This window comes from Rhinopithecus roxellana, chromosome 19 (assembly GCF_007565055.1).
Source record: "Rhinopithecus roxellana isolate Shanxi Qingling chromosome 19, ASM756505v1, whole genome shotgun sequence".
NCBI classification, from domain to species: Eukaryota; Metazoa; Chordata; class Mammalia; order Primates; family Cercopithecidae; genus Rhinopithecus; species Rhinopithecus roxellana.
This window is the reverse complement of record NC_044567.1, coordinates 73,766,585-73,791,437: the sequence shown is the minus strand read 5'-3', so window position 1 is coordinate 73,791,437 and position 24,853 is coordinate 73,766,585. Positions and strand designations below refer to the sequence as shown.

The 24,853-nt window shown below is 45.9% G+C and overlaps 1 protein-coding gene across 4 annotated transcripts; it reads left to right on the top strand.

Moving 5' to 3' along the window:
- Nucleotides 1-1,508: 1,508 nt before the first annotated feature.
- On the top strand, nt 1,509-20,236 carry GOSR2 (golgi SNAP receptor complex member 2). 4 transcript variants are annotated; one of them, XM_010389043.2, is made up of 7 exons: nt 1,515-1,619; nt 8,484-8,548; nt 10,039-10,147; nt 11,004-11,136; nt 13,938-14,078; nt 17,472-17,577; nt 19,421-19,479. In XM_010389043.2, exons 1-7 carry the CDS (start codon nt 1,591-1,593, stop codon nt 19,477-19,479), a joined length of 642 nt encoding a protein of 213 aa, XP_010387345.1. In that variant the 5' UTR covers nt 1,515-1,590. The 4 variants fall into 4 exon arrangements, with proteins under 4 accessions (XP_030778878.1, XP_010387345.1, XP_030778879.1 ...); XM_030923019.1 differs by lacking the exon at nt 13,938-14,078; XM_010389042.2 differs by lacking the exon at nt 19,421-19,479 and having other exon boundaries at nt 17,472-17,872.
- Nucleotides 20,237-24,853: the final 4,617 nt, after the last annotated feature.

Genomic DNA, 24,853 nt, shown 5'->3' with positions numbered 1-24,853 from the left:
GGTCCTATTTATATGCTATTTTGTCCATGAACCCTTCTTGCCCTCCCCAGGGAAATGGTACTTTGGATCAATTGTAGCATGCATTCTACTTAATAATGTAGCTTGAGAGTATGATTAGTCCTCCCAACAGACCATGAGAGATATGGGAGATCTTAGGGCTGTGTCTTGCTTGTGTTCCTATCGCCAGTATCTGCATTGTACATTGTAGATGCTCAACGACAAAATAAATGAAAAAAATAATTTCAGGAAAAGAATGTACATGGGTGGACAGTCTCTTGGGGCACAAAACTGGGTGGGATCCAGGATCCAGGAAAACAGAAGTATCAACTTGTCGAGAAAAAAAAAACGTCTCCTGCCTTGGGAAGAATAGCAGATAAGCTTGGAGGATGGAAATGGGATAGCCTATGTGGAGACACAGAAGTGTCCAAATCCCGGTTCCTGCTCAAATACCACCCCTTCATTAAGTCTTTCCTAAATGTCCTCCGGGAGACGACCCCCAGCTCAGCTCAATCTCTTTGGATTTTCTACCTTGCAGAATGTTTGTCTTGATAAATAAAATTCATAGAAACCCATTGGTTTGGACTGAGCTCCACACTAGGCCCAACAGGCCAAACCAAAATAGTCACTCATGCTAACGTTCCAAACCACAAAGCCGAAATTAAGCTGTTCATCTGACCTTCAGAGAACTCAGAAGAGAGGGGAAATAGCCATATCCCCATGATAAAGGAAGTCCCTTTGCCTTAACCAATACAAGTAAAATAACTTTGAAACTTGTTGTTTCTGCTTTTTTTCAGCCCTTTTCTGTCTATAAAGACAATCTCCTCTGCTCAGCTCATCAGAATACTCATTCTATTTTATAGAATAAGGTGTTGCCCAGTGCTAGAATCGCAAATAACCAGTTAAGATCTATAACTACATTTCTTGTAATTTTGTCTTTTGACAGTATACATATCTTATTTCCTTTCCCAGACCAGAACCTCTCTGAGGGCAGGAGGAACCTGGTTTTCCCTGCTTCACACATGACACATAATAACCACTCATTCATTCAATGTAGGTTTACTGGATGCATAAATAGGAATGGGGGGGGAGATAGGCGGGAGAGTGAGTAGACAAATGCGAAACAGGAAAAGCTTGCGCCAGGAAAAACAGTGAAGAGCAAAATCTCCAGACCTCCGATTAAATGGTTTAAAGCGAAGCCAAGCAAGAACCTCCCGTCCATTCTGCAGCAAGGAAGAGCAGATGTCCACTGCTCGCCTTCAACTTTGCTCTGAGGACCTCTCATGAGTATCCCGCGATTGTCCTTCCTAATGCCTGACTGAATCCTGAGGCTAGCCTTCAGCGAACATCTACACCTCCTTGCCCTTCACGTAAAGCCGAGCCTGTGATTACACTTATCCTTCCGTCGCCGGCCTCATTTCTCCCTCCCCTTCTCTCATCTCGCAACCACCGCTAGTAAGGCGCGCGTGCGGGCAGCCCTGGCCGGTAGGGGAGGGAGGGTCCTGCGACCGGAAACCGGAAACCGGAAGGGGGGCCGTGAGGACGTGTTCAGAGGAAGCCAGAGGCTGAGCGGTGGCCGGTCCGGCCGGCGACATGGACCCCCTGTACCAGCAAACGCACAAGTGAGGGCCGGTTGGGGAGCGGGCAGGGGCTAGACGACGCTAGGCCAGATGAGGCTGGCTTCCGGGGCTGGGGCCTCGGACGTCCGCCAGGGTAGAGGCCGAGTTTTTCCGCCAGGGCACTGCTGGGGATGCCTCCGAAGTGCTTAATCCTTGGCGGGACGCCCAGGTCAGACACGGACAGTAGGTTCAGCCTGGGGCCTGGAGACGTGGGGCCGATGACTCCTGGGGTCTGCAAGTCCGTGACTACCTGCTGGGTAGACTGGGTGAAGGACACCTGCAGGTTATAAAACTTTGTCCAGCACTTGTCAACTCGGTGCTCCTGGTTGGTAGAGCTTGAGAGGAGACACGGCACCTGGCCGTAGGAGTGTACTGTTTAATTGGAGAGTCAAGGCACGTACGGGAAAGTATTTTCATTCTTATTCGATTTATACTGAAGACCACATTTTTATGGTACAAAGAAATTGCTGTCCACGTAGCATTCGCTATTAGTACTTGTTAATAGTATTTGGTTACAGGTTATCGCTGAGAAAGTCAAATTTTAATTTAGCTTCTCATGACTTAAGTTCCTTGATAGTGTCCTTTATTCGCATCGTCCTGCACTTTTGGAACTTGCTGAGATACGTAGTTGAATATGGTAATGGGGGCATACTTACCCTATTTTTGGGGGGAGGGGGCAGAATTTTATGATTTTTACCCTGTTTTGCGGGGATGGAATTTTGTGATTTTTATTTTTTATTGTAAAATATACACAACATAAGATTTACTGTTTTAACATTTTTTAAGTGTACAATTCAGTGACATTGGGTACGTACACAACTTACATCACTACGATCCATTTCCAAAACTTTTTCATCATCCCAAACAGTGTGCCTGTTTGGGATCAGTAGCACCTCGTTTCTTCCTTCCAGAGCACCTAGTAACCTCTATTTTACTTCACTCAATGAATTTACCTATTCTAGATACTTATAAGTGGAGTCATACAGAATGTGTCTTTGTATCAGGCTTATTTCACTTAATGTTTTCAGGGTTCATCTATATTTTAGCCTGTTATCAGAATTTCATTCCGTTTTATGGCTGAATAATATTCCGTTGTATGTATCTACCACATTTTGTTACCCACTCATCTGTTGATGGACACTTGGATGTTTCCACCATTGGGCTGTTGAGAATAATACTGCTATGAACTCTGGTGTGGAAGTATCTGTTTTAGATCCTCTTCTCAGTTTATTGCGGTATATGCCTGTCCTGTTGAGAACTGTCAAACTTATGCTGTAGTTTTATTGATTAAAACACTTAAACTCACACTCCCGAGGCCTGGAAATGAAATGCCCTGAAGCATTAGGAATAAGAGGGTGAAGAACCTCTTTCTCTTGCATTTTCTAAGTTTACAGGTTTCTTTTATTTTGGCAATGAAGTGTTTCATTTGTGTGGGCGAAAATACAGAACCTACTTTGTAATGACAGAATTTTCTTTTACACGGGGGAGCCCTATTCTCACATAAACATATAGGAAGGGACTTAAACTAGTCTGTGAGTAATTTAGAGAAAGAATGAAACGCAATTATGTTCATGTTACTAAGAAAGGGCAGATCTTTCACAATCCCGGGGCACAATGGGCATTGTAGTGCCTTGAAGTTAATCTGTTATGTATGGTCTTATCTAGTTAATTAAAAGATGTTGCCAAGAAGGCCATGACCCATTTTATATTCAAGAATAATTTTGTTTAGAGAGAGTCTTAGACTACCTGTTTTCAGTGCAACTAATCTCAGAGAAAACTGCATGGCTCAGAAGAGGAATTCTAAATGGTACTCCAAACAAGATGTGTGGAGTGTAGGTGAACTCTGTAGGCCTCCAACAATGCAGCCTTGAACTCTAGCAGCTTGCCAGTTTTTTCTGTTAAGGGCCAGATAGTAAATATTATAGGCTCTGTGGGCTATACAGTCTCTATAGTGACTACTCTGCTGTTATATTGGAAAAACAGCCATAGACAATATGTAAACTAATTGATGTACCTGTGTTCCAGTACAATTTTATTTATCAAAACAAGCAGTGGGGCCAGCTTTGCCCCACAACTATTAGGCCCTCTGTTACCCCGACACTCATTAATTCATTGAATATTTATTGAGCACCTACTATGTGCTATGCACCATTCTCCATGCTGGCAGCACAGCCCTGCCCTTGAGGAGTTTACCTTCTTTTATGCTGCAGTATCTGTCTTTCCTTTCAAGTGGTGAACCAGGAGTGGGAGTTCTGGTTCTAGACGTCCTTACTTTGTTTTTCCTCATCTGTAGAATGATATTATAGTTTGGGCTGGTTAAACTGTAAGGCTCCTTTCAGTTCCATGATACAGAACTGGTGACTGAATGACTTTCACAGGACTTTCACAGGAAACACGTGGAGTCCAGTGAGCACCAGCAATGAACTTTCGCAACTGCAGAAATTAGCGATTATAGCTGAGTTGACCCAACAGTAGCTGAACATATTAATTTTACTGGAACTTTGAACCCAGTTTGTGGTTATCTCTTGCCATGTCCCTGAATACATTGAATACATTGGAATTGGATTGACATTTTAAAGTTACTTGAAAACTCCTGAATCTACCTGAACAGCGAATGAATGAAAATAAAAGAAGAAAAACAGAATAAACATATTACACTTAAATGTTTACTTTAGGTAAACTTTATAGAGGAGCTAATAGCCAAGCTTCTGCTTTTGAGATCCCAATGGTTGTAAAGGCGACCACATTTGTCCCCTATGTAGTCCAAGATAAAGTCCTGTCCTGGACGTTATCATATGTCCAGGAAACAAGAAGCACTACATTTAACAAGCTCCCCAGGTGGTTTTGATGAACAGGTGGGCTTAAGAACTGTTACCTTATCTCAAGACCATGTTTTTCCTTGATAAATTTTGCCCTTTAATGAGCAAAATGTAAAGGCAAAGTGAGTGAAATGAAAATAACCAGATTGTTGCCATTACTTTTAAGTAAAGTTAACACCAAAGTTACATGATGCTGTATAATTACATAGTGTTTTCATGTTCACAGTGGTCAGAGGCAGCCTGGATGTAAAGTGGATGTTATGGGGTGGTGGGGGGTGGTGAGTAGTTTCATGAACTTTTAAAAAGCACTTCTATTAAAAAATTCTTCCTAGATCTTCTGTAAACCTTTTTAAAAGACAGCTAGAGTGACCCTGGCTTACTTGCTACTATTTCTCTGATTTGTTAAATTATCACCCAAGCCCACCATGGACCCCATGCTAGAGAGGGCATTCCTCATGGCCATTCTCCCAAGTCTTGCTTGTGTATCACCTGTTTCTTATTGACTTGCAGCGTGTTGTGTTTTCAGAATTCCCAGTTCAGTTTGAGACAGATTTTGCACTTGGCATATTAGTAGTTCCCACCTTGCCATTCATACTTGGCTTTGTTGTTTCACATTTATCTTTTCTTAGCATGAAATGTAGCGACTGGAATTGTATTATTAGCTACATCTTCTCTAATTGGTTCAAAGCAAATAGAGATTTGATGGGAAAAGTCAGTGGATTATGGGCCTGTACAAAAGTGCTTTGATGAACATCCCTGCCATTTACATCTCCTCAGGGTATCCCAGAAGCTGTCTAGGACACATTCCTCAGAGTGCTGGGTCATAGGACACATGCTGTATTCTACTAGTTATTGTCAGAAAGCATTTAAAGTGTTTTACCAATTTATAATCCTACCAGCTGGGTATGAGAGTTCTAGTTCCCCTATTTCCTTATTAATGCATATGTTCCCAAACTTTAAAATATTTGTCAGTTTGACGGGCTGAAGAAATGTGATCTCATTGCTTTTCATTTGTGTTTTCCTAGTTGAGTGTCATTTTGTATATTGATTGACCATTTGGGTTTTCTTTCCTGTCATTTGCCCTTTCTTTTTTTTAAAAAAATGCCTTGTTTGACTTTTCCTATTGATTTGTAACAATTCTTTATTTTCTGCACGTCAATCCTTTGTTATCTGCTGCAGATACTCTCCAGTCTGTGCTGTTCATTAGTTTGTTTATTTTGTGGCTTTGGTGTACAGAAGTTTTTTGTTTTAATGTTGTCAGATGTATCTGTCTTTTTCTTTGTGGTTTGTGGGTTTTGTGGGGGCGGGTAATTTTTGGATTTTGTCTTATTTAAGAAATCCTTCTGTAACCCGAGGTCATTTATGCACGCCTGTATTTTCTTCAGAAAGTTTGAAAGCTCTGCTTTTTCCAGTTAGGTTTTAAGTGAGCTTGAGTTTATTTTTATGTGTTACCCGAGGTGTCCTTTTTCTGTACGGATAACAAACCGGGGCTGTTGGCATTTATTGTAGTCCCTTCTTTCAAAAGCTCCCAAATACGTGGGGCTGTGTCTGGGCTCTTTCTTTCCTCCTGGGCCAGCGGTAGGGTTTGCCTTTCCTTGTCCATCTGGGCCTGCACTGCCGCCATCTTGTTTCCATTGTTACGGTCATAATGGCTGGTTGGACAAGTCATTCCTCCCCCTCCTTCTTCAGAGTGGTCTTGGCTGTTCTTTGCCTCCCCACTTTTTATTATGTCACTGTTCATGTTGATATTATGAACTTTCAGATTTTTCTATTAAATCAACATTGAAAATTTACCTCACGGCCGGGTGCGGTGGCTCAAGCCTGTAATCCCAGCACTTTGGGAGGCCGAGACGAGCGGAGCACGAGGTCAGGAGATCGAGACCATCCTGGCTAACACGGTGAAACCCCGTCTCTACTAAAAAAAAAATTACAAAAAACTAGCCGGGCGAGGTGGCGGGCGCCTGTAGTCCCAGCTACTCGGGAGGCTGAGGCAGGAGAATGGGGTAAACCCGGGGGGCGGAGCTTGCAGTGAGCTGAGATCCGGCCACTGCACTCCAGCCTGGGCGACAGAGCAAGACTCCGTCTCAAAAAAAAAAACAAACAAAACCAAAACAAAACAAAAAGAAAATTTACCTCACAGCTTGCGTCAGGACTTCCTTAGAGTCCTAATTCTCCTTTCCATCCCCGTTACCCTCCGGTCCCCTATACCTGTTCCCTTGTTTGCCTTGCTTCAGATGTCGGCTACCTCAGGCTGCATTCCTACATCAGCCCCGATACCTCCACACCCCCACATCATCCCAGAATATCCCGGACTTACTTTCCGGAAGCAACGGTCTGGTCTTGGACTCTTTTTTTTTTTTTTTTTTTTTTGAGACGGAGTCTCGCTCTGTCGCCCAGGCTGGAGTGCAGTGGCGCGATCTCGGCTCACTGCAAGCTCCGCCTCCCGGGTTTACGCCATTCTCCTGCCTCAGCCTCCGCAGTAGCTGGGACTACAGGCGCCCGCCACCTCGCCCGGCTAGATTTTTGTATTTTTTTAGTAGAGACGGGGTTTCACCGTGTTAGCCAGGATGGTCTCGATCTCCTGACCTCGTGATCCGCCCGTCTCGGCCTCCCAAAGTGCTGGGATTACAGGCTTGAGCCACCGCGCCCGGCCTGGTCTTGGACTCTAGCAGTGATTTCTAGTTGCTTCTCAGGGCCACAGGTCTTGCCTAGGAGCACCCTGGGGAGTCATTTCACAGCTCGCCCAGCTTCTTTTGGTGCCCGAAGCCATGTCTGGAGGCCACAGGGAAGCCCTGGTAAAGACTGGGCACAAGCTGAAACGGAAGTTGGGTGCCTGCCTGGCACTGGTAAATTTGGAGTCCTGGTTTGCAGTGCTCATGATGGAGACTGGTTGCTGACCTTTCCTCGGCATTGGGGATGATGTGAGAGTCCAGCAGGCTCCCTACATGTGGGCCCTAACCTGGGGAGACCTCCACTTTGAGCACAGGAAGTGGATGGTGGGGCCAGCATAAGCAGGATCCCAAGGACTGATCATGGAGGACCACTAGGAAGGGGGTCTTGAGGATGACCTTGGCCAGGCCCTGGAAAGCCTCCAGAGAGTGTTACCCAGATCCAGGGTACAGTGTTGCATTTCCAAATGAGATGGCAGTTCCTTCTTTCCTTGATATTGTCAGGGAAAGATGTTTACCAAACAGGAGGTCCCTATCTTTCAGGGTCTTCCTTTGACTGGTTTCCTCCAGTGAGTCACTTCACCATCCTCTTCCTCTGACCTGATTCTCTTTCAAGCAGCCCACCCTGCTTATAATCCACATGTCTCGTATGAATTTTTGCATATCAATTTTCTCTATCTTCCTTCACCAAATGATGTCTCCCTTCTTCACAGTGATGCTCAGAACTCTCTCAGTCCACAAAACTTACCTGGTTTCTTTTTCTCAGCCCCACCCATCTGTCTGCTTGCCTGTGACACCACTGTGCAGAGCTACCCCTCTTTCTGTTTGTTTATACTTATGTGTATTGCTTTTCTCGTGAATCTTCCCAGGGCTTGTTCATGCCTGTCCAGCCTGTCATTCCTAATTATGTTGTTTCTCAAGGACAAGGATTTTTTATCTCCCTTGCCCTTTGACTCTTCCTAGTACAGGCCAGTGCTTAGCACATTAGGTCATAGAACAGAAAGTAGGATTGGCTGGGTCCAGTTCGAGGTTTATCACTTGCTGTGTGACCTTGAACAAGTTACATAAGCTTTCTGGGCTTCAGTTTTATTTATAAAATGAGGATGATAATAGTACTTTCCTCATAGGGTTATTGACTTGGCAGAGTCTCTTGGATATGGTAAGCACCCATAATCTGCCTATCAGTGTTATTATTAGTAGTAAAGGTATTAGAAACCATGCCAAAACGTGGGACCTAAAGTGCCACATACAAATTTTACAGTTCAGTGATGCTGTCAATTTAGATCAGTTACATGTTGGCATCAGAAACATTGTCTTTTCTGACTGAAGCGCTGTTGATTACTCCTGTCTCACTCATTTCCTCCCTCTTCCTTTGATAGGCAGGTCCACGAGATCCAGTCTCGCATGGGACGCCTGGAGACGGCAGACAAGCAGTCTGTGCAGAGTGAGTAATTAACTGTGGAGACCAGAGTCCTTTCTCTGATGACAGGGTGCTAATGGGCTGGGTTTCCTGACTGCACTCTGCCTCAGGGGCTTAATGATTCAGCGTGGAATGAGTTTTGTTGTTAGGGTGGACAGAAAAACCCTATGGCAAAATCACTGATTTCCCTGAGTGTGCCCTTTGGAATCCCACAAGTCTTATCCCCCATTACCCCTCCACTCAACCTGACATGGCCCTATGGGAATGGAAGCGCTTGCCTCCATCTGTCTTAATCTAATTACCTAGTCCTTAGAGGAATGTACTCCATAAAAATTCAGAGATGTTTAACTGGAATTGGCCATTTCTTCTGAGCTGAGAACTGTGGCTTTTTAGGAGGATTATTCAGAAACGAACAGCAATATTAATTAGTTTAGTTCCCACAGCATGGTTTCTTTTGAGAAGCATGCTGGATTTTTGTTTTTTTTTTTCATTTTTTTTTTTTTTCTATTCTAAGGAAAGATCTTTTTTCTGAGTCAGTCATATGGACACCACCTGCGGGGGCTGCCTACCCACCCCACTGCTGGGCTCCCTCCGGACCCATTCCTCCTGTTCTCTCACATCTCCTTTCACAGCTTCAAAAGCAACTCTGTTCTTGGTTCTGTGCCCCACCTTGTTCTAATCTCAACTGTCTTTGTTTACTGTGGGCACAAAGGCCTAGGAAGGGGCAGTGTCACTGCTGTCACTTCTTTATGGGGCAAGAAGCAGTCTGGATGCTTTCTTTTGTGCACAGTTTAGCTTTTTTGTTCGTTGGACTTTGTTTGCCTTCTCAGCAATCTCGTTACATGATTAGAAATGGAAAGAGGTCATTTAGACTGTCTTATCGAAAGGGATAAGGAAAATGACCGTATTTATCATATCTCTTTACCTCTGTGGATTCTTTCCTGGGCCTTTCCTATTGATATTTGGTCTATTTTGGGGACATCAACATTGCTCAGCCCACCCATTCTTACAGAAAGCCTTAAGGGAGCTCTCCTCTGTATGTTTCACATACTAATCTTCCCCTTCCTTTATGCTTTTTTTTTTTAATTAAAAAAAAAACTTATTACTATAGGGAATTCAATTGGCAGTCTTTTTACTAGGTATTTATAAGCCACGTCTGAGAAATCCAAAGGAAAAGAGACCTATATCAGAAAATTTAGCTTAAAGTATTTATTTGTACAACCTTTGCATGTTTATTTTCTAAAGGTAGGAAATTTATTTCTACAGATTTACCTTCAGCTTTTTAAAAAAATTGGCATTGTTGTGTCATTAACAACTATATACATGTACTTTTTTCAAAACAACATTTACGGCATAAGTTGAATTTTTTCTGTTATTCATTAGTGTATACATTTTTCTCCTTTTGAAATATGTAGTTCTAGTTTATTGGATATTGAAAAAAAAATCTGTAATTTATTCTAATTTAAGTTCACTATCTCTTTTCCAGCAATTATTCTTTTTTCTTTTTTGTACAGTAGTAGAAAACGAAATCCAAGCAAGCATAGACCAGATATTCAGCCGTCTAGAACGTCTGGAGATTTTGTCCAGCAAGGAACCCCCTAACAAAAGGCAAAATGCCAAACTGTAAGTGCTGACCTCTGGCATGGCACTGCTACTTCAGGCCCCGGCAAGACAGGCTTTTCTCCTGCGGGGGAGGCGATAGAATATTCTGAAAACCCACGTACATGTTGAAAAACTACGACTACGCAAAGAAAAAGCCCCCGCAAAGGGCACAGTTGTATCTGAGTGATGCGCCTCAAAATAAATAGCCTGTGAGGTTTGTAACTCAGAAACCTCGTGACCCCTTTGGTGTCATTTTGAAATTTTGCCTCCAGTTCTGTTTTTCTGACTAGACCCATAGCCACTTGAAGCCTAATGTTGCCATGGAGTTTTGTTCTGCTCTTTGGTTCCTGCTGGGTTTTTCTTGGGTTGAAATGAAAAATCACTTGAATCAGTCCACCCATAATGAAATGCTGATCTAATGTTTGATACTCCACCATGAAATTAAAATGAAACCACCCTCGCTACTCCACCCCCAGTGCCTGTTTCCAAAAGTTTTATGAAACTTTGTGGATGCTTTACCTCAAAGATGCCCTTGGGCTTCTTCCAGGAGAGCGATATAATCCATAGAAGGTCAAGAAGAGGTCAGCGAGCCTGCTTCCTGTCCCCTCTTCCCTGTCATGCATCCAGAATCAGAGAGCAACAGATTCTGAAGTAAAGCTGCCAGAAACTTGTGTGCGACCATCTCGCTTTAACCGCACGTTACTTCTTTACTTTCAACATCATTGATCAAAATCAGATCTTGTGGTGGTGGGGTATAGCGTGGGGTGGTGTAGGGAGAAGTAAGGAAATGCCATCTTTCCTGAATACAAAGCCTGGCCCCCTCAGACTCTGCTGCCCTGAGTTCCTGGAATTTAATCTCTCTCTCCATCAATTCCAGTCGGGTCGACCAGTTAAAGTATGATGTCCAGCACCTGCAGACTGCGCTCAGAAACTTCCAGCATCGGCGCCATGCAAGGGAGCAGCAGGAGAGACAGCGAGAAGAGCTTCTGTCTCGAATCTTCACCACTAACGTAAGCCAGGCCTGCGGTGAGGGTCGGCCTGCATTTGACAGATTGTGGGGGCTGGAGTTCAGATCTCTGAACGCCATCTGTTTTGGGGGTGTCTGAAGAAGACTGATGATGAGGAAACCAACTGGAAATGACGGGAACTTTGTGCATTGCCACAGAGGCTAGACCTCGACAGAGAATCCCTTTTTCTAAGACAAAAACTTGAAGCAGTTAAATTGAAGGGGAATAAGCAGAGGTGAAAATTACCTGGTTGGACTGGTCTGAGACAGAAAGGTGGAAGTTCACATAGTGGAAACGTTTTTCTGATCAGATAGAGACAGATGATTAGAACCTAGGCCATTTGTAGAGAAGGCAGCATTTCAAAGCTGCCTGCGGGCAGTTGCCGTTGTGCCGAGTATGTGTGTGGTTCCAGTGTCAGGTGCATTAAAATGTTTTTGCCCCTAGTCTGAGCAGCAATTTGGAGGAATTTGTTAACAGATGTGTAGGGCTAGATGGACTGCTTGCCTGAGTCTGTCTGAAAGTGTGTTGGTGTGCACGTTTGATTTCTCAGAACCCATTGTCCCTGCCCTTTAGTCTTAACCAGATCGTTTCCTGCACATGGCTGTAGAACATACTGGCCTTTTCTGTGTCCTGCATAATATATTCCACTGAGTGAAGTGTGCTTTGGCTTTTTGTATTTTGTTTTTTACAGAGGATTATTTTCTAAAGAGATGTTAGCTTTCTAAGCCTGTTGTTAAAATTCACATCATTTCCTGCTTTGTAGATGTTTAACCCTCAGTGCTGCATCCTTGCTTTGCAATAAATTTCCCCAAGTGCTTCAGGCTGTGCCAACATTGTTTTTGCTTCCCCAGACTAACCAGTCAAGTCACAGTATTTAACAGTTCAAAAATTTAATGAACTATAAGACACACTAAAAGATGTTTGGATTTTAGATCGTTAATATTGTAGTATTCAGGCCTTTTTTAGACCAAGGATGATCGCTTAGGATTATTTTGTTTTTTGCCAGCCTGGTGTGATGCTGTGCATACAGTCAGTTCTTAATAAACATTGACTTGCCAGATGAAACTTCTTCCTGGTCATTCTACCATCTGGAGCTATAATACATTTTTCTGAGAAATAATGGCCCATCAGCCATACTGTTTTAGATGGGAGGGTAAGAAAGATTTGTATGTAAATGGCATTTCGTAAGTGTTTGTCAAATTACTGAAGAGAAGTCTCTCACTGAGTCTTTCAAACACCAGCGTCTTTTGACGCACTAGGCATTAGCTGCATGCAGAACACTGATTAATTTAGGCACTAGGAGTAAAGCACATGATGAAATTAAAAGACCTGATGCCTACCTGTGAGGACCTCCCCTGTTAGCAGGGGCAGTTGAAAACACACATGTGCAAAATGATTCCAAATCTGAGCAGCAAAGAAACAGTGGCATAACCTTTTTTTTTTTTTTCTGACAATTGAAACTGGGATTTAGGTGGTAAAAACAGCACTAGTAGAACGGGGCACAATGGCACACGCCTGTGATCCCAGCACTTTGGGAGACCAAGGCAGCAGATTGTTCAGGAGTTTACCATCCTGGGTGACATGGTCAGACCTTGTCTCTACAGGAAGTATAAAAATTAGCCGGGCATGGTGGCATAAGCCTGTGGTACCAGCTACTCGGGAGGCTGAGGTGAGAGGATCACTTAAGCCTGGTAGGTTAAGGCTGCGCTGTATCCTGGGTGACAGGGTGAGACCTTATCTCAAAAAAAACATGAAACAAACCCCAGCACTACTTGGCAGGAGAGTTTGTGATTGGCAGAAAAGAGAAGGGAACACTCTCACAACTGGTAAGGACTTGGCTCCTGTCTATAGTCCACTTTCAGTGCAAAAGTAGAGCCACCAGGATGGATGTTGGTGTTTCTCTCTACAGTATGGGTAACAGGGCGGGCCGTGCGCTCAGTACCCACATTTCCACCTCCACTGGACTTCTTACCAGCTGTGTGATCTTGGACAAGTTATTCTACCTTTCTGGGCATTTTTTCGTCTATAAAATGGGGAGGCCTACGGACAGATTGCTTGAGTGAAGGAGTTCGAGACCAGCCGGAGCAACATGGTGAAACCCTGTCTCTACCAAAAATATAAAAAAAAAAAAAAGAAAGAGAAAAAAACTGGGCATGGTAGCATGCACCTGTGTTCCCACTACTCAGAAGGCTGAGGTGGGAGAATCACTGAGTCCAGGAGACTAAGATTGCAGTGAGCTGAGATCGCACCACTGCACTCCACCCTGCGTGACAGAGGGAGACCCTGTCTCAAAAAATATATATATATATAGAAAATGCAGAAGCACAGCCTCCTCTATCCTTAGTTAATCCTCAGTCTACTTGGAGAGGTAAACTATAGATAAAATAGCTAAAGGACACAAGCAAACATTTAACATTGCATTAAGGGGAAGCCAAGGAAAGGAACATTTGGGACAAGCTAGGTTAGTAGTCAGAGAAAGCCTTTAGGAGACACCCAATGAGGTCTTGAAGGAATAGCTTTTCCTAAGAGGAGACAGTGATACAGAGACCAGGATCGTTGGAATTAATGTTATTTGTGGAGTGGAACTCATTTGGAGAGTGACAGATCTGAGGAAGTTCCTCTTCTGTGTGGACAGAGGCCACCCCAGGCCTTTGCTTGGCTTTTTATTATCCGTTAGGGTCTGCTGATTCTTGCACCAGCCCCTCTGGCTGTTCTGGCTTGGCCTTGGCCAAAAGACAGAGCAATCAGACCCCAGGAGCTGACTGACAAGTAAAGTTAATCAAGTGCCTGTGTTTCTTTCACAGGACTCTGACACCACCATACCAATGGATGAATCACTGCAGTTTAACTCCTCCCTCCAGAAAGTTCACCACGGCATGGATGACCTCATTTTAGATGGGCACAATATTTTAGATGGACTGAGGACCCAGAGACTGACCTTGAAGGTGGGGTCCCTGCTGGGGGACAGGGAGAAGGCCTCTTGTTTTAGCCTCATCCAATAGTTTAGTAACTGTGTTTATATTTTGATTACATGTCCTCAAAATTGTGATATTTTGATGACAAGACAGAGCACTTGCATTTGGGATCCTTTCTGTTGGAGTTGAGTTACTGTGAGCCTAAAAGTACCCAGTTCCTTTGCCAGTGCTTGAAACAAACCATGAAGTGGCCTGTCTTATTATCCAGGTCTTTTCCCATTTACTGAACTTATCATGAAAGTGAGTCCAATCACAGGCTGAGAAATTGTGTTACAGAATCTACTCTTGGAAGAATGAAGACGTGGCTGTCCTTTGGTACCTCACTTTAAGGTGGCTTTCCCTTAGGACCCCTACTGTGGACTGCCGTATAAGTAAAACCTTTTGTATTTCAGTAACTGAATCCCCACCGTGCAGTGTTAGGGCTGCCTGGTTGTTTGCAGTAGATTAGAGCTTTAGAAGCTTCTAGAGCTTCTAAAACCCATGCTGGTGATCCCAGCGACTCTTCACTCCCTAGCCTCAGGTATTCCTAGAAGCCCTGACCAGTTGGCACTGCTGAGACTCCAGTTCTGGGAGTGGTTTACAGAAACATTACACAGACTCTGATGTCAGTCATGATGTTTCAGCCTCTGCCCTTTTCCTGTATCAACCCTGATGGATAATAGGGCGTGGGTTCTGTGTGTTATCAGGGTGTGGTCCCCTGTGAATGAAGCACTCCCAGCCACTGAGCTGTGAGAAACAGTCACTCGGAAGTGTGAGCTTTATCTTAGTTTTTGTTGGACCACGTTTGAGCCTGTCAGCTCCACAGGACTTCAGTGCGTTTCTGAATAGTCCCTGCCATCTCTACGGGGGAGTGAGTCAGACAAGCTGCAAGTGACACTCGCCTCCTGCTGACAGTTGCAGTGTCTCAGATGGCCTGGAAGGGTGGTCTCCAACAGCCTGCTGGGCGCTCCCCTTTCATGAGAGCCACCTGTGGTGATCTGAACTGATATGTGTTGATTAGTCTGCCCTTTCTTTAGAAAACTGCTACTCTCCTTTTCATATCTCAGAAAAACAGTAGAGACCTTTTAGGACCAAACTCCATGTCACATGATGAAGAGCCAGTGGGGGTTAGAGCTTCCTGTTAAGGCACATGCAGCTTCCCACTGAAGTCTGGCAGCACTGGGGCGTCTGCACACCTCCTGCCACCCACACTGATACCAGAGGGGAAGCCTGTGAGGTGGCTGGGGGTTGAGACTTGAGGTTTCTAATCACTTTCCTCTGCACACCTGTGGCAACCTGGTGTTTGTCTCTTGATTCCCTTCACCCACTTCCCACCCTACCTCTGTCAGGGATTTTCCACCTACGCCATTTGAAAGGAACATAGGAGAGGGCATGAAGGGGCTAGGCCGAAGCACTCTGAAGACTGGGGCCAATTTGTGGCTGAAAATGAATACATGTTTTGAAATTTATGGTCATTTTCAAGTGATTTAGAAGGTTGATCCGTAGTCTCATACGGTGATGAAATAATCTGTGTGTTCAGAGCTAAGCAGGACTTTAGCAAGAGTCTGATTGTATTCTCTCTTGGGAAAAAAATACGTTTCTCTGATCTCTGAAGGCAGTGAAGTTTGACTTGTAATTTCTCTGGCTGAGGCTTGTTAATTGCTGTCTGGGCAGAATGTAGATTTTGGATTCCTGTCCATGATGCCTAATGTTGATCTCACTTTCCTTGCTTCTCTCAGTTGCTCATTAATGTGTATTTATTTAAAAAAAAAAAAAAAGATATGGGGCAGGAGGTTAGATGCCATTCATACAAGTTGCAGTGGGTGATGTGTGCTGAGTGACTTGGGGTCTGCCCCGGCATTCACTTACACTTGTTACATACTAAGAAACTGAATGTGCTTGAAGCTGAAAATTAGAAAGCAGTAGGGAAGGACAGGCTGGATGGTTTGGGTTGCTGGTTTAGGAATAAAATTTCCTTTTGTTTCGGTGGTGGGTGATGCCGTTTATAGAAGGGTTTTAGGTCATTGTGTTGGTGTCTTTCTGTCTTTCCCACTTGAGACCCTCTTGTAAATATGGACTTGACCCACCCATTGTACTCAGAAGAAATCTCAAAGATTCTCCTCTACAAAGTAAATGGGTTGGTATCAAGGATTATTGGAACTAGAGAGCCGAGGACAAGTTTTTTGATGTTGCCTTCTTTTTTTAGTATAAAATATACTAATTTTAAGTATTTTTGTTGAGATATAATTTACAGACAGTAAGGTGTACAGATCATATTTTTACAGTTCAGTGAGTTTGGGCAAATGTATCAACCTTTGTAACTCACACTCCCAACAAGGCCTGGACCATTTTCATCACCTCTGAACGATCCCTCGGACCCCTTCCCAGTCAGTTGACCCCTCTGCCCCAGGCAACCACTGTTGTGATTTATTTCACCATAGATGAGGTTTGCTTGTTATTGAACTTCATGTAAAGGTATTCATACTACTATTTTCTGTGTGGCTTCTTTCTCCCAGTTATGCTTCAAGGTTCATTCACATTGTTACCTATTTAATTCCATGTTGGTAGTCAGGTACTTTTTATTGCAAAACAGTATTTCATTGGTGCAGGTATACCATAATTTGTTCATTCATCTTGTGATTAATGACACCATTGTTTTCAGTCTGTATTTATTTATGTATTTTTTTGAGACAGGGCCTCGCTCTTCCACCCAAGCTGGAGTGCAGTGGTATGATCTTGGCTTACTGCAGCCTCGAACTCCTGGGCTCAAGTGATTCTGTCACCTTAGCCTCCCAAGTAGCTAGAGCCACAGGTGCATACCACCTTACCTGGATAACTTGTTTTTTGTAGAGAAAGCGTCTTCACTGCATGCCCAGGCTGATCTCAAACTCCTGGCCTCAAGTAATCCTCCTACCCACCCCTCCCAAAGTGCTGGGGTTATAGGGATGAGTCTGTTTGCAGTTTTTAGATATTCTCCTATGTTTTTTTCTAGAAGCTTTAATTGTGGCTTTAGTTTTTATGTTTAATTCTATGACCCATCTCAAATTAATTTTTATATATAATGTGAATTGAGTTCAGTTTTTACACACATATCTATAAGAGAGAGACATATATATAAAATACATATCTATGATATTATATAGCCAGTCATTCCAGCACCATTTGTGGAAAAGCCTTTTCTTTCCACTTTGCTTTGCTCTGGTACCTTGATCAGAAATCAGTCGACCACATGAGAGTGGCTCTATTTCTGGCTGATACTGCTTTCTGTGTATTCTGGGCGTGACCAAGAGAATGTTGGCAGAGCTCCATCTCCTGATGCCATTCCCCCACCCTTGGTAAAGCGACTTGATGTTTGTTTTTTTTTTCTCTTCTCTTCTGCCCCAGGGGACTCAGAAGAAGATCCTTGACATTGCCAACATGCTGGGCTTGTCCAACACGGTGATGCGGCTCATCGAGAAGCGGGCTTTCCAGGACAAGTACTTTATGATTGGCGGGATGCTGCTGACCTGTGTGGTCATGTTCCTCGTGGTGCAGTACCTGACGTGAGCCAGCCACACTCAGTGGCTGAACAGCATTCCCACGGCCTGCAAGTGTGTGCGCGTGAAAGAGAGAGGGGGGCCCAGAGGCCACCTTTTGAAATGTGTGCCTGTCTGAACTGTGAAGACACTTGGGGATGATTGTGATCTAATTTCCAACCTGCTCTGTTTTCTGTGACATCTTGGAGGGGGAGCTAGTGCCACCACCATACGCGGTGCTTAGAAAATGAAAGAAGTCCCAGGTCTGTCTCTCTCACTCTCGCTGTCACTGGGGGAGGGAAAGAATGGCTTTGGTGGCTTTGTTCACACAACTGATGCGTGCCCTGGGAAGGTGTCCACAGTGAGCCCTGCGTGCAGGACTGTCCACACGGTTCACACCTTGTCATCATCTGGCCTTTCTGGCTCCTGATAGGCTGGAGCAAAAGTGAAAAGGAGAGGAAAGAAGCCTCCTTTTCTCACATGTAGTCGATCTCACAGTAGGTCGATTCACATGCTCCTGGCCACCTCCCCCATACTCCAGTGACATGTAGATGACTAACTGTCAATACTTGACACCCTTCCCTGGAAGCAGCTACCTAGGGGAAACAAGATGCTGTTGCCGATAACAAGATTTTCCACACTGCAGTTGGGTGTTTCTCCTTTCTGAAGTGAGGCCAGTATTATTCCCTGGCAGTGTTCAGTCTTGACCCTAGTCACTGATTTTTTCTAGTTGTTAATAGAGTAGTTGGCTTTTAAGGTTCAGAGACTGGGGCTTGGCACCTGTGCCCAGGCCTTGTGGGCCTTTGCCTCTTAGAAAGTAGCTGTAGGCAAAGATTTGTGATTTTCCAGTTACAGTCTCAGCTCTAGTTTTAGTATCTCTAATTCTTTGGTTCCCTTCTCTTGCCTGAAATATATTAGCACCTGCCAGCCAGGCCCCCATTTTGCCCAGCCAGTGTGGGCAGATGCCATCGTGGAGACATCTGTAGTGTTTATATCCTTGTAACACTCTGTTTTCAGGGAGTACAATCTTTTTCCTTCTCTGACCAGCCCTGGATTCAGGCTGTACTAATGCCAGCTGTCTTGTGGAATTTAGTATAAAGCCAGTCTGTCTTGAAGTCTATCTAACGTGATTAATCACTGAAAGTCCCAGAAAGACCTAGTTAGTGTATTTTCTCATTTACCACAGGCCTTGCCAACCCTACCAGCTTTGGGCACAGTAGCTTCATGGCAAGACATAAAATGACACTCAAAATCCTTCAGAACTAGAAACCTGCTCAGTATTAACCCCACCTTTGGTTGTCCTGCCCCACCTGCTCTGTTAGTTTCTTGTTGCTTGAACTGTCTTCTGTCTTATTTCCCTTCTTTTCTGTGTTCCTCTTCACCTTCCTTGTTCCCCTTCCTCCCGCTCTGTAGTCATGTTGGTCTTTTCAGGCACATCTGTGGTATAGCTCCCCTTTGGTAAGTTTTCTTAATTGTCACAGATTAACTGAGGTTCCTGGATGGTGATTTCACACTTTTGGTCGGATGAAATCTCCATTATTCCTACCCCTCTGGGCCAGACGGCCCTAGCTTTCCACGGAAGGAGGGATCTGTGACTCCTAAAATGGGTTGGGGCCCTGCCAGAGTTCAAGCAGTGACTGGAGGGTGGACTGAGGCGTTGCAGCATCTTTAGACCTATATCTGTCTAACCCTGGGGATTCACGTTGATATTTCCATTACACCCAGCACCGCTGCGGTGCCAGGGACCTAGCACAGGGCTCTTGGTAATCCATAAAATGGATTCTGAGACTACGACAGCATGGCTGTCCTGTCCCCCAGGCACCCAAGGATCCTGCCAGACAGCACGCTTTGGAGGAAGGTCTGCAGGGAGCAGCTGAGCCATTTGTTCTTGAACTCTGGGAAGCAGAAGTCCCCACACCCATCATGCGTGGACCGATAGGATGTCTTTTCATGGTGTGCACCAGTGCTTTCCACATTTGACTAGTTGGCTTTGATGAACTCTCATGCTGCACCTTCAGAGCCAGTTCTCTCTAGTTTGGAATAAAAATTGCAGAGGTAATTTTTGGGTCTTTACCACCTGGAGTTGGTGGACAGCAGCCAGTGTGTCTGGACATCCAGGAGCGTTGAGACTGCATGTTGTCACATAACCACTTTTCTTCACACATCTGCTTTTGGTGCCTGGTGAAAAATAGACCTTGGCCTAACAATGTGACTGTCTCTGCCACCTCAGAGTGTAGGGATGGGTCCAGGCCAGTGAAGGAGCACCCTCTAGTGGAGGCAGGGGTGAATTCTTGTGTCGAGCTGATGCAAGAAACTCCAGTAGCCAGCGAGTGATTTAAAACAGGTGGGTTATCAAGAGGAACTTGGGATCTCTTTATTACGTGGACATTTACTTCAGGGGGGACCGTTGTAAATTACGTGGACATTTACTTCAGGGGGGACCGTTGTAAGAAAAGCCAAACTACAAGATCAAGTAAGTTAGGTGAGTCTTAATTTTTTAGATTTCACTGAGGGGTTCTGTCCACCCTTTGCCCTAATGAATTTGAATGGGTTTGATTTGCGAATTTGGATTTAGACCCATTGTTTTTGAAGCACATCAGCTGAATAAAGTTGAGGTTTATTTTATTTAGAAAATCACATTTTGTAATGGAATTTGATACTCATTTTTATAACTAATGGCCCCGCCTTTTTTATGTTTCTAGACCAGAGATTCTCAAACACTACTCCATGGCCAGCGGCTGGGCTGGCTGCTTCAGAAGCAGTGGGGAAACTTTTTAAAATTACATATTCCTGGGGCCTACCCCAGATCTGAATTAGAACCTTTTTTAAGTCTCTAAGGTGATCTTACTTATTATTATTATATTTTGAGACAGAGTCTCGCTCTGTTGCCCAGGCTGGAGTGCAGTGGCGCAATCTTGGCTCAGTGCGACCTCTGCCTCCCGGGTTCAAGTGATCCTCGTGCCTCAGCCTCCTGAGTAGCTGGAACTGCAAGCGTGCGCCACCATGCCTGGCTAATTTTTTTTTTTTTTTTTTTGTATTTTTAGTAGAGATGGGGTTTTACTGTGTTTACCAGATTGGTCTTAAACTCCTGGCCTCGAGTGATCTGCCCGCTTCGACCTCCCAGAGTTCTGAGGTTACAGGTATTAGCCACCGTACCCCGCCTCTAAGGTGATTCTGATGTGTGTCTTTTGGAACCACTGTCTCCTAGACGGAGCTTCTGTCTTAAAAGATGATCACATTTGAAAGAACATGCTGAACTGGCTCAGCGTACACTGTGTAAAGAGCAAACTTGTCAAGTCCAAAATAAATTCTTACTGTTCATATCCTACCTTAATCCAAAAAGATTTGAGGAGACTTTGAGGAAATAACTGGAACAATGAGATACAAAGAATGAGGCACAAGAACAAATCAAGTCGGTGTAGAATGTCAACACCAGGAAAACGAACTCAGACGTTCTAATGCCCTAAGAAATGTTCTGGGGAACCCCTAATTTGACTACTGTCTCAGCGTGGGGGCGGGGGTGACATTTGCTCAAGGGAAAGCCCAGGCGCTTCATAAACAGCTTGCCTGTAGGCCTTACCGGAAGTCAGACGGGGTTTTTCCTGGCTCCGTCCCTGCCAGTCTGAAACCCTGTCACTTCAGATGTGCTCCATCATCTATCCTCATTGTGCAGACAAGGGCTGAGCTGTGGTTACTCTCTGAAGGCCTCACAGGGAGTCCGGGAGGAGCTGGTCCCTCATCTAGCTTGGAACCGCAGGCCCACTTAACCTCCCACACTTCCCGTGGGATGCTCTGCTGGGGTCTGAGAGCTGTGCAGGGGACCGAGACGGTGCAGCCTGCTGGCAAGAAGTATAGAGCTATAAGATGTTTGGTGCAGACCTTTCAGATGGTATAGGGCAAGTTCGCTGTTGGGAAATAATTTCCTAACTGGAAGGGGAGGGAATCTGAAGTGAAAACTGTCCTCAGGCCTTGCTCCTAGGGGGCGGCATAGCCCTATCCGTGGCTGGTGGGCCTTGAACACACTGCCTTAGGCCTGCTGTACTTAGAAGCTGAGAAAGGAAAGTGTCAGTCCTTCCCCATTTTCTGTGTCCTTTTCATTTCATATGGAAAGCACATGGGAGAGGAGTGTTCAGGGGTGCTGGGTCCCCAAGTGCTGGGTCCCCAAGTGCCGTTGGTAAGTTCCCACCATGGAGCCTCTGTGAACCATTGCTCCCTGCCTCATCCTCATGTCCCTCTAGCACAGGGTTCCCAACCTTGAGTCTGCATTGGAATTCCCTCGGGAGCTTTAAAAACCCACGTGTGGGTCTTCATTCACCCTCGTATTGGCCTGGAGTGCAGCTGGGGCATTGGGAGTTGCCCAAGGTGATTGTAATGCCCAGGGGTGGGGAACTGATGGCTCTAATACAAGAACATCAACCCAAAGCTAGGCCATCCCCCATGCACTGTCCTCTGGCCACACCGCGGGAACCACTTTCAGAGACCAACTCAAAGCTAGGCCATCCCCCACGCACTTCCGTCTGGCCACACCGCGGGAACCACTTTCAGAGACCAACTAGGGGTAGGGATGGAAGCCTCATTATCCCTCTGGATCGGGAAGGGGCCAGATCCCTTGTGGCCATTGGGTTCCCCTCATTAACTGACACCTATCTGCTGAGTAAAGCACCTTGATGTGACAAGCCAGCCCTGCGCTGCCCCTGCAGTGCAGCCCCCAGCCCTCCCTACCACACCTGCCTGGTGCTCCGTCCTCCCTGGACTGCTTGGTCTTCTCAGAACATGCCACACCTTTAGTACAACTGCACCTTTGCATAAGATGTTTCCTCTGAGATGTGCCACAGACACCCCCACAATCCCATGTCACCTCCAAGAAGCCTGCCCCTCCCCTCCAAACAACCTTTCATACTGCACGTTTCCTGGGGAATGGGAGTTGCTCCTCGCCGCAGGGGCCTTTGTGCATCCCGGGCACATAGTAGGCGCAGGCACCATCGGGTAAACGGCTGCAGGAGAGCACTTGAGCCCAGCCTGTGTGGGGCCAGCAAAGCTGTTGCAACGAGGCCAGGAGGAAGCTAGAAGGTTCAAGGTCACTGATGCCACAAGCCATGTGCTCACAGGCCCTCAACAACAGCAATGACTACAGTGAAAGAGGAGAGGCATGGGGCCCCGTGAGGGAAACTGTGTCATTCAGGACTGGGGAGAGAAGCAGAGTGACCATCTTGTCTGGGTTTTAAAGCTGAAAGTCCTGAATCCTGGTGATCCCCTCGGTCTGATGGTCACCCTAGATAAGCTAGAGGCTAGGACAGGCGTGACTAATGCAGGGCACCCAGGAAGGGGGGCTGTCGGAGGCTGACTCCTGGCTTAGCAATTCCATTAGTGTGGTTCCACCAGCCCCTCCTTCCGGGCATCTGTGACATGGTGACTCCTGGAGAGCTGGCAGAGGCTGGGCCAGGCGCAGGAGGGAAATCTAACCTCCTCAGCAGACAGTGGCTGACAGTACTGGGACATTCATCTTTATTCCGTCTTCCAGAGCCCTGGCATGTGCCCAGTTCCAACATTAGCTGTTTCAGGGCAGAGGGAAGGAGTTGGAGACAAGCAGTCCTCCGCAGTTTGCACTGGTTACAGCAGCCAGAGGCTGCGGTAAGAGTGTTGAGCCCAGGATGCAGAGCCTGGCTTCGAGTCCCAGCCCTGCTGGCAGTAACCATGGGCCACACACCTCTCAGCCTCAGCTTTCTAGTCTTAGAACGGGGGTAACACCTGTCCCACGTCCCTTCATAGGGTGGACACGAGGCCCTGATCACCTAGTGCTTTTGGCAGATTCCAGAGGTCTGAAGCCGCGACCCTCAGCCTGGGCTGCTTCCTGGAGTCCCCTAGAGACTTTAGAAGTCCTGATTCTGGGCCTCGCTCCCCAGAGATGCTGAGCTACCTGCTCTACACTGGGGCCTGGCTTCAGAATTTTTAATTTTTAACTTTCTTTTTTTCCCTCCCTTCATTCCTTCCTCCCTTCCTTCCCTCCCTCCCTCCCTCCTTCCTTCCTTCCTTCTTTCCCTCCCTTCCTCCCTCCCTTCTTTCCCTCCCTCCCTCCCTTTCTTCTTTCCCTCCCTCCCGCCCTCCCTTCCTTCCTCCCTCCCTCCCTCCCTCCCCTCCCTCCCTCCCTCCCCTCCCTCCTCCTCCTTCTTCTTTTTTTTTTTTTTTTTTTTTGAGTTAGAATCTCATTCTGTTGCCCAGGCTGGAGTGCAGTGGTGCACTCGGCTCACTGCAACCTCCTGGGTTCAAGCAATTCTCCTGTTTCAGCCTCCGGAGTAGTTGAGATTACAGGTGCCTGCCACCATGCCCGGCTAATTTTTGTGTTAGTAGAAACGGGGTTTCTCCATGTTGGGCAGGCTGGTCTACTCCTGACTTCAGGTGATCCACCCACCTTGGCCTCCAAAAGTGCTAGGATTACTGGCATGAGCCACCGTGGCCGGCCATAATTTTTTACTTTCTAAGGAGTCTCCTGTGAGGTCGAGGTTGAGAACTACGGCTGTCAGTGTGTAAATGGGGTCTTATTCCTGTTCAGCTGGAAAGACAAGATCTACTCGTGAAACAGCCGAGGTTGAGGGTGATAGTTTAGGGCAGCCATTATGGTGGGGGCAGTAACCAGGAAAAGCTTTCTGTGAGAGGGTGAGGTGATGGGTGTGTGAAGGAGAGGAGATGTTGTGGGAGCAGTCGAGGGGCAGGAGCAGTCATGGGGCAGGAGCAGCCTGGGGGAGGGAGGAAGTTCTAACTAGCCATGGCTGCTGTGGGCACTGAGGCCTGATGTGCTGTCTTCTGCCCGGCATCCTCCGTGCACCGTCCTCCGTGCTGCAGCTGGGAAACTCTTGCTGCTCAGAGGCCTGAGTTCATGCTGCTGAGATGCTACTGAGAGCTGGAGAAGCTGTCAGGCTGCTGTGGGTGTGGACAAGCCCTACTGTCCTAGGAAGACCTGCCCATGATCTTTTGAGGTGCAACGTAGCATGATGGGGTTGGTGGGATAGTGTTTGAGATGGGGATGGCAGACATGGCTTAGAATCTGACTTTGCTGTTTGTTAGCATCCTAACCTTGGGCTTAATCACCCCAGCCTCAGTTTCCTGTCTGTATTCAGCTCGAAACAGAGTTGAATCTTTGCTGGGTGGTAACTCATCACAGAGGAACAGGCATGGGCTGTGCAGAAGGGAAGCAGTTCTCCTCCCTTCTTTCCAGCCCAAGCAACAGGATCCACATTCTTTCAGCCAAGACCA

What these genes read in the sequence shown, in the direction of transcription:
- GOSR2 (XM_010389043.2), top strand. Translation starts at nt 1,591, where the DNA reads ATGGACCCCCTGTACCAGCAAACGCACAA. An exon ending in CTGTACCAGCAAACGCACAA is followed by an intron (nt 1,620 to 8,483) that starts GTGAGGGCCGGT and finishes TTCCTTTGATAG; the next exon opens with GCAGGTCCACGAGATCCAGT. An exon ending in AGACAAGCAGTCTGTGCAGA is followed by an intron (nt 8,549 to 10,038) that starts GTGAGTAATTAA and finishes TTTTTTGTACAG; the next exon opens with TAGTAGAAAACGAAATCCAA.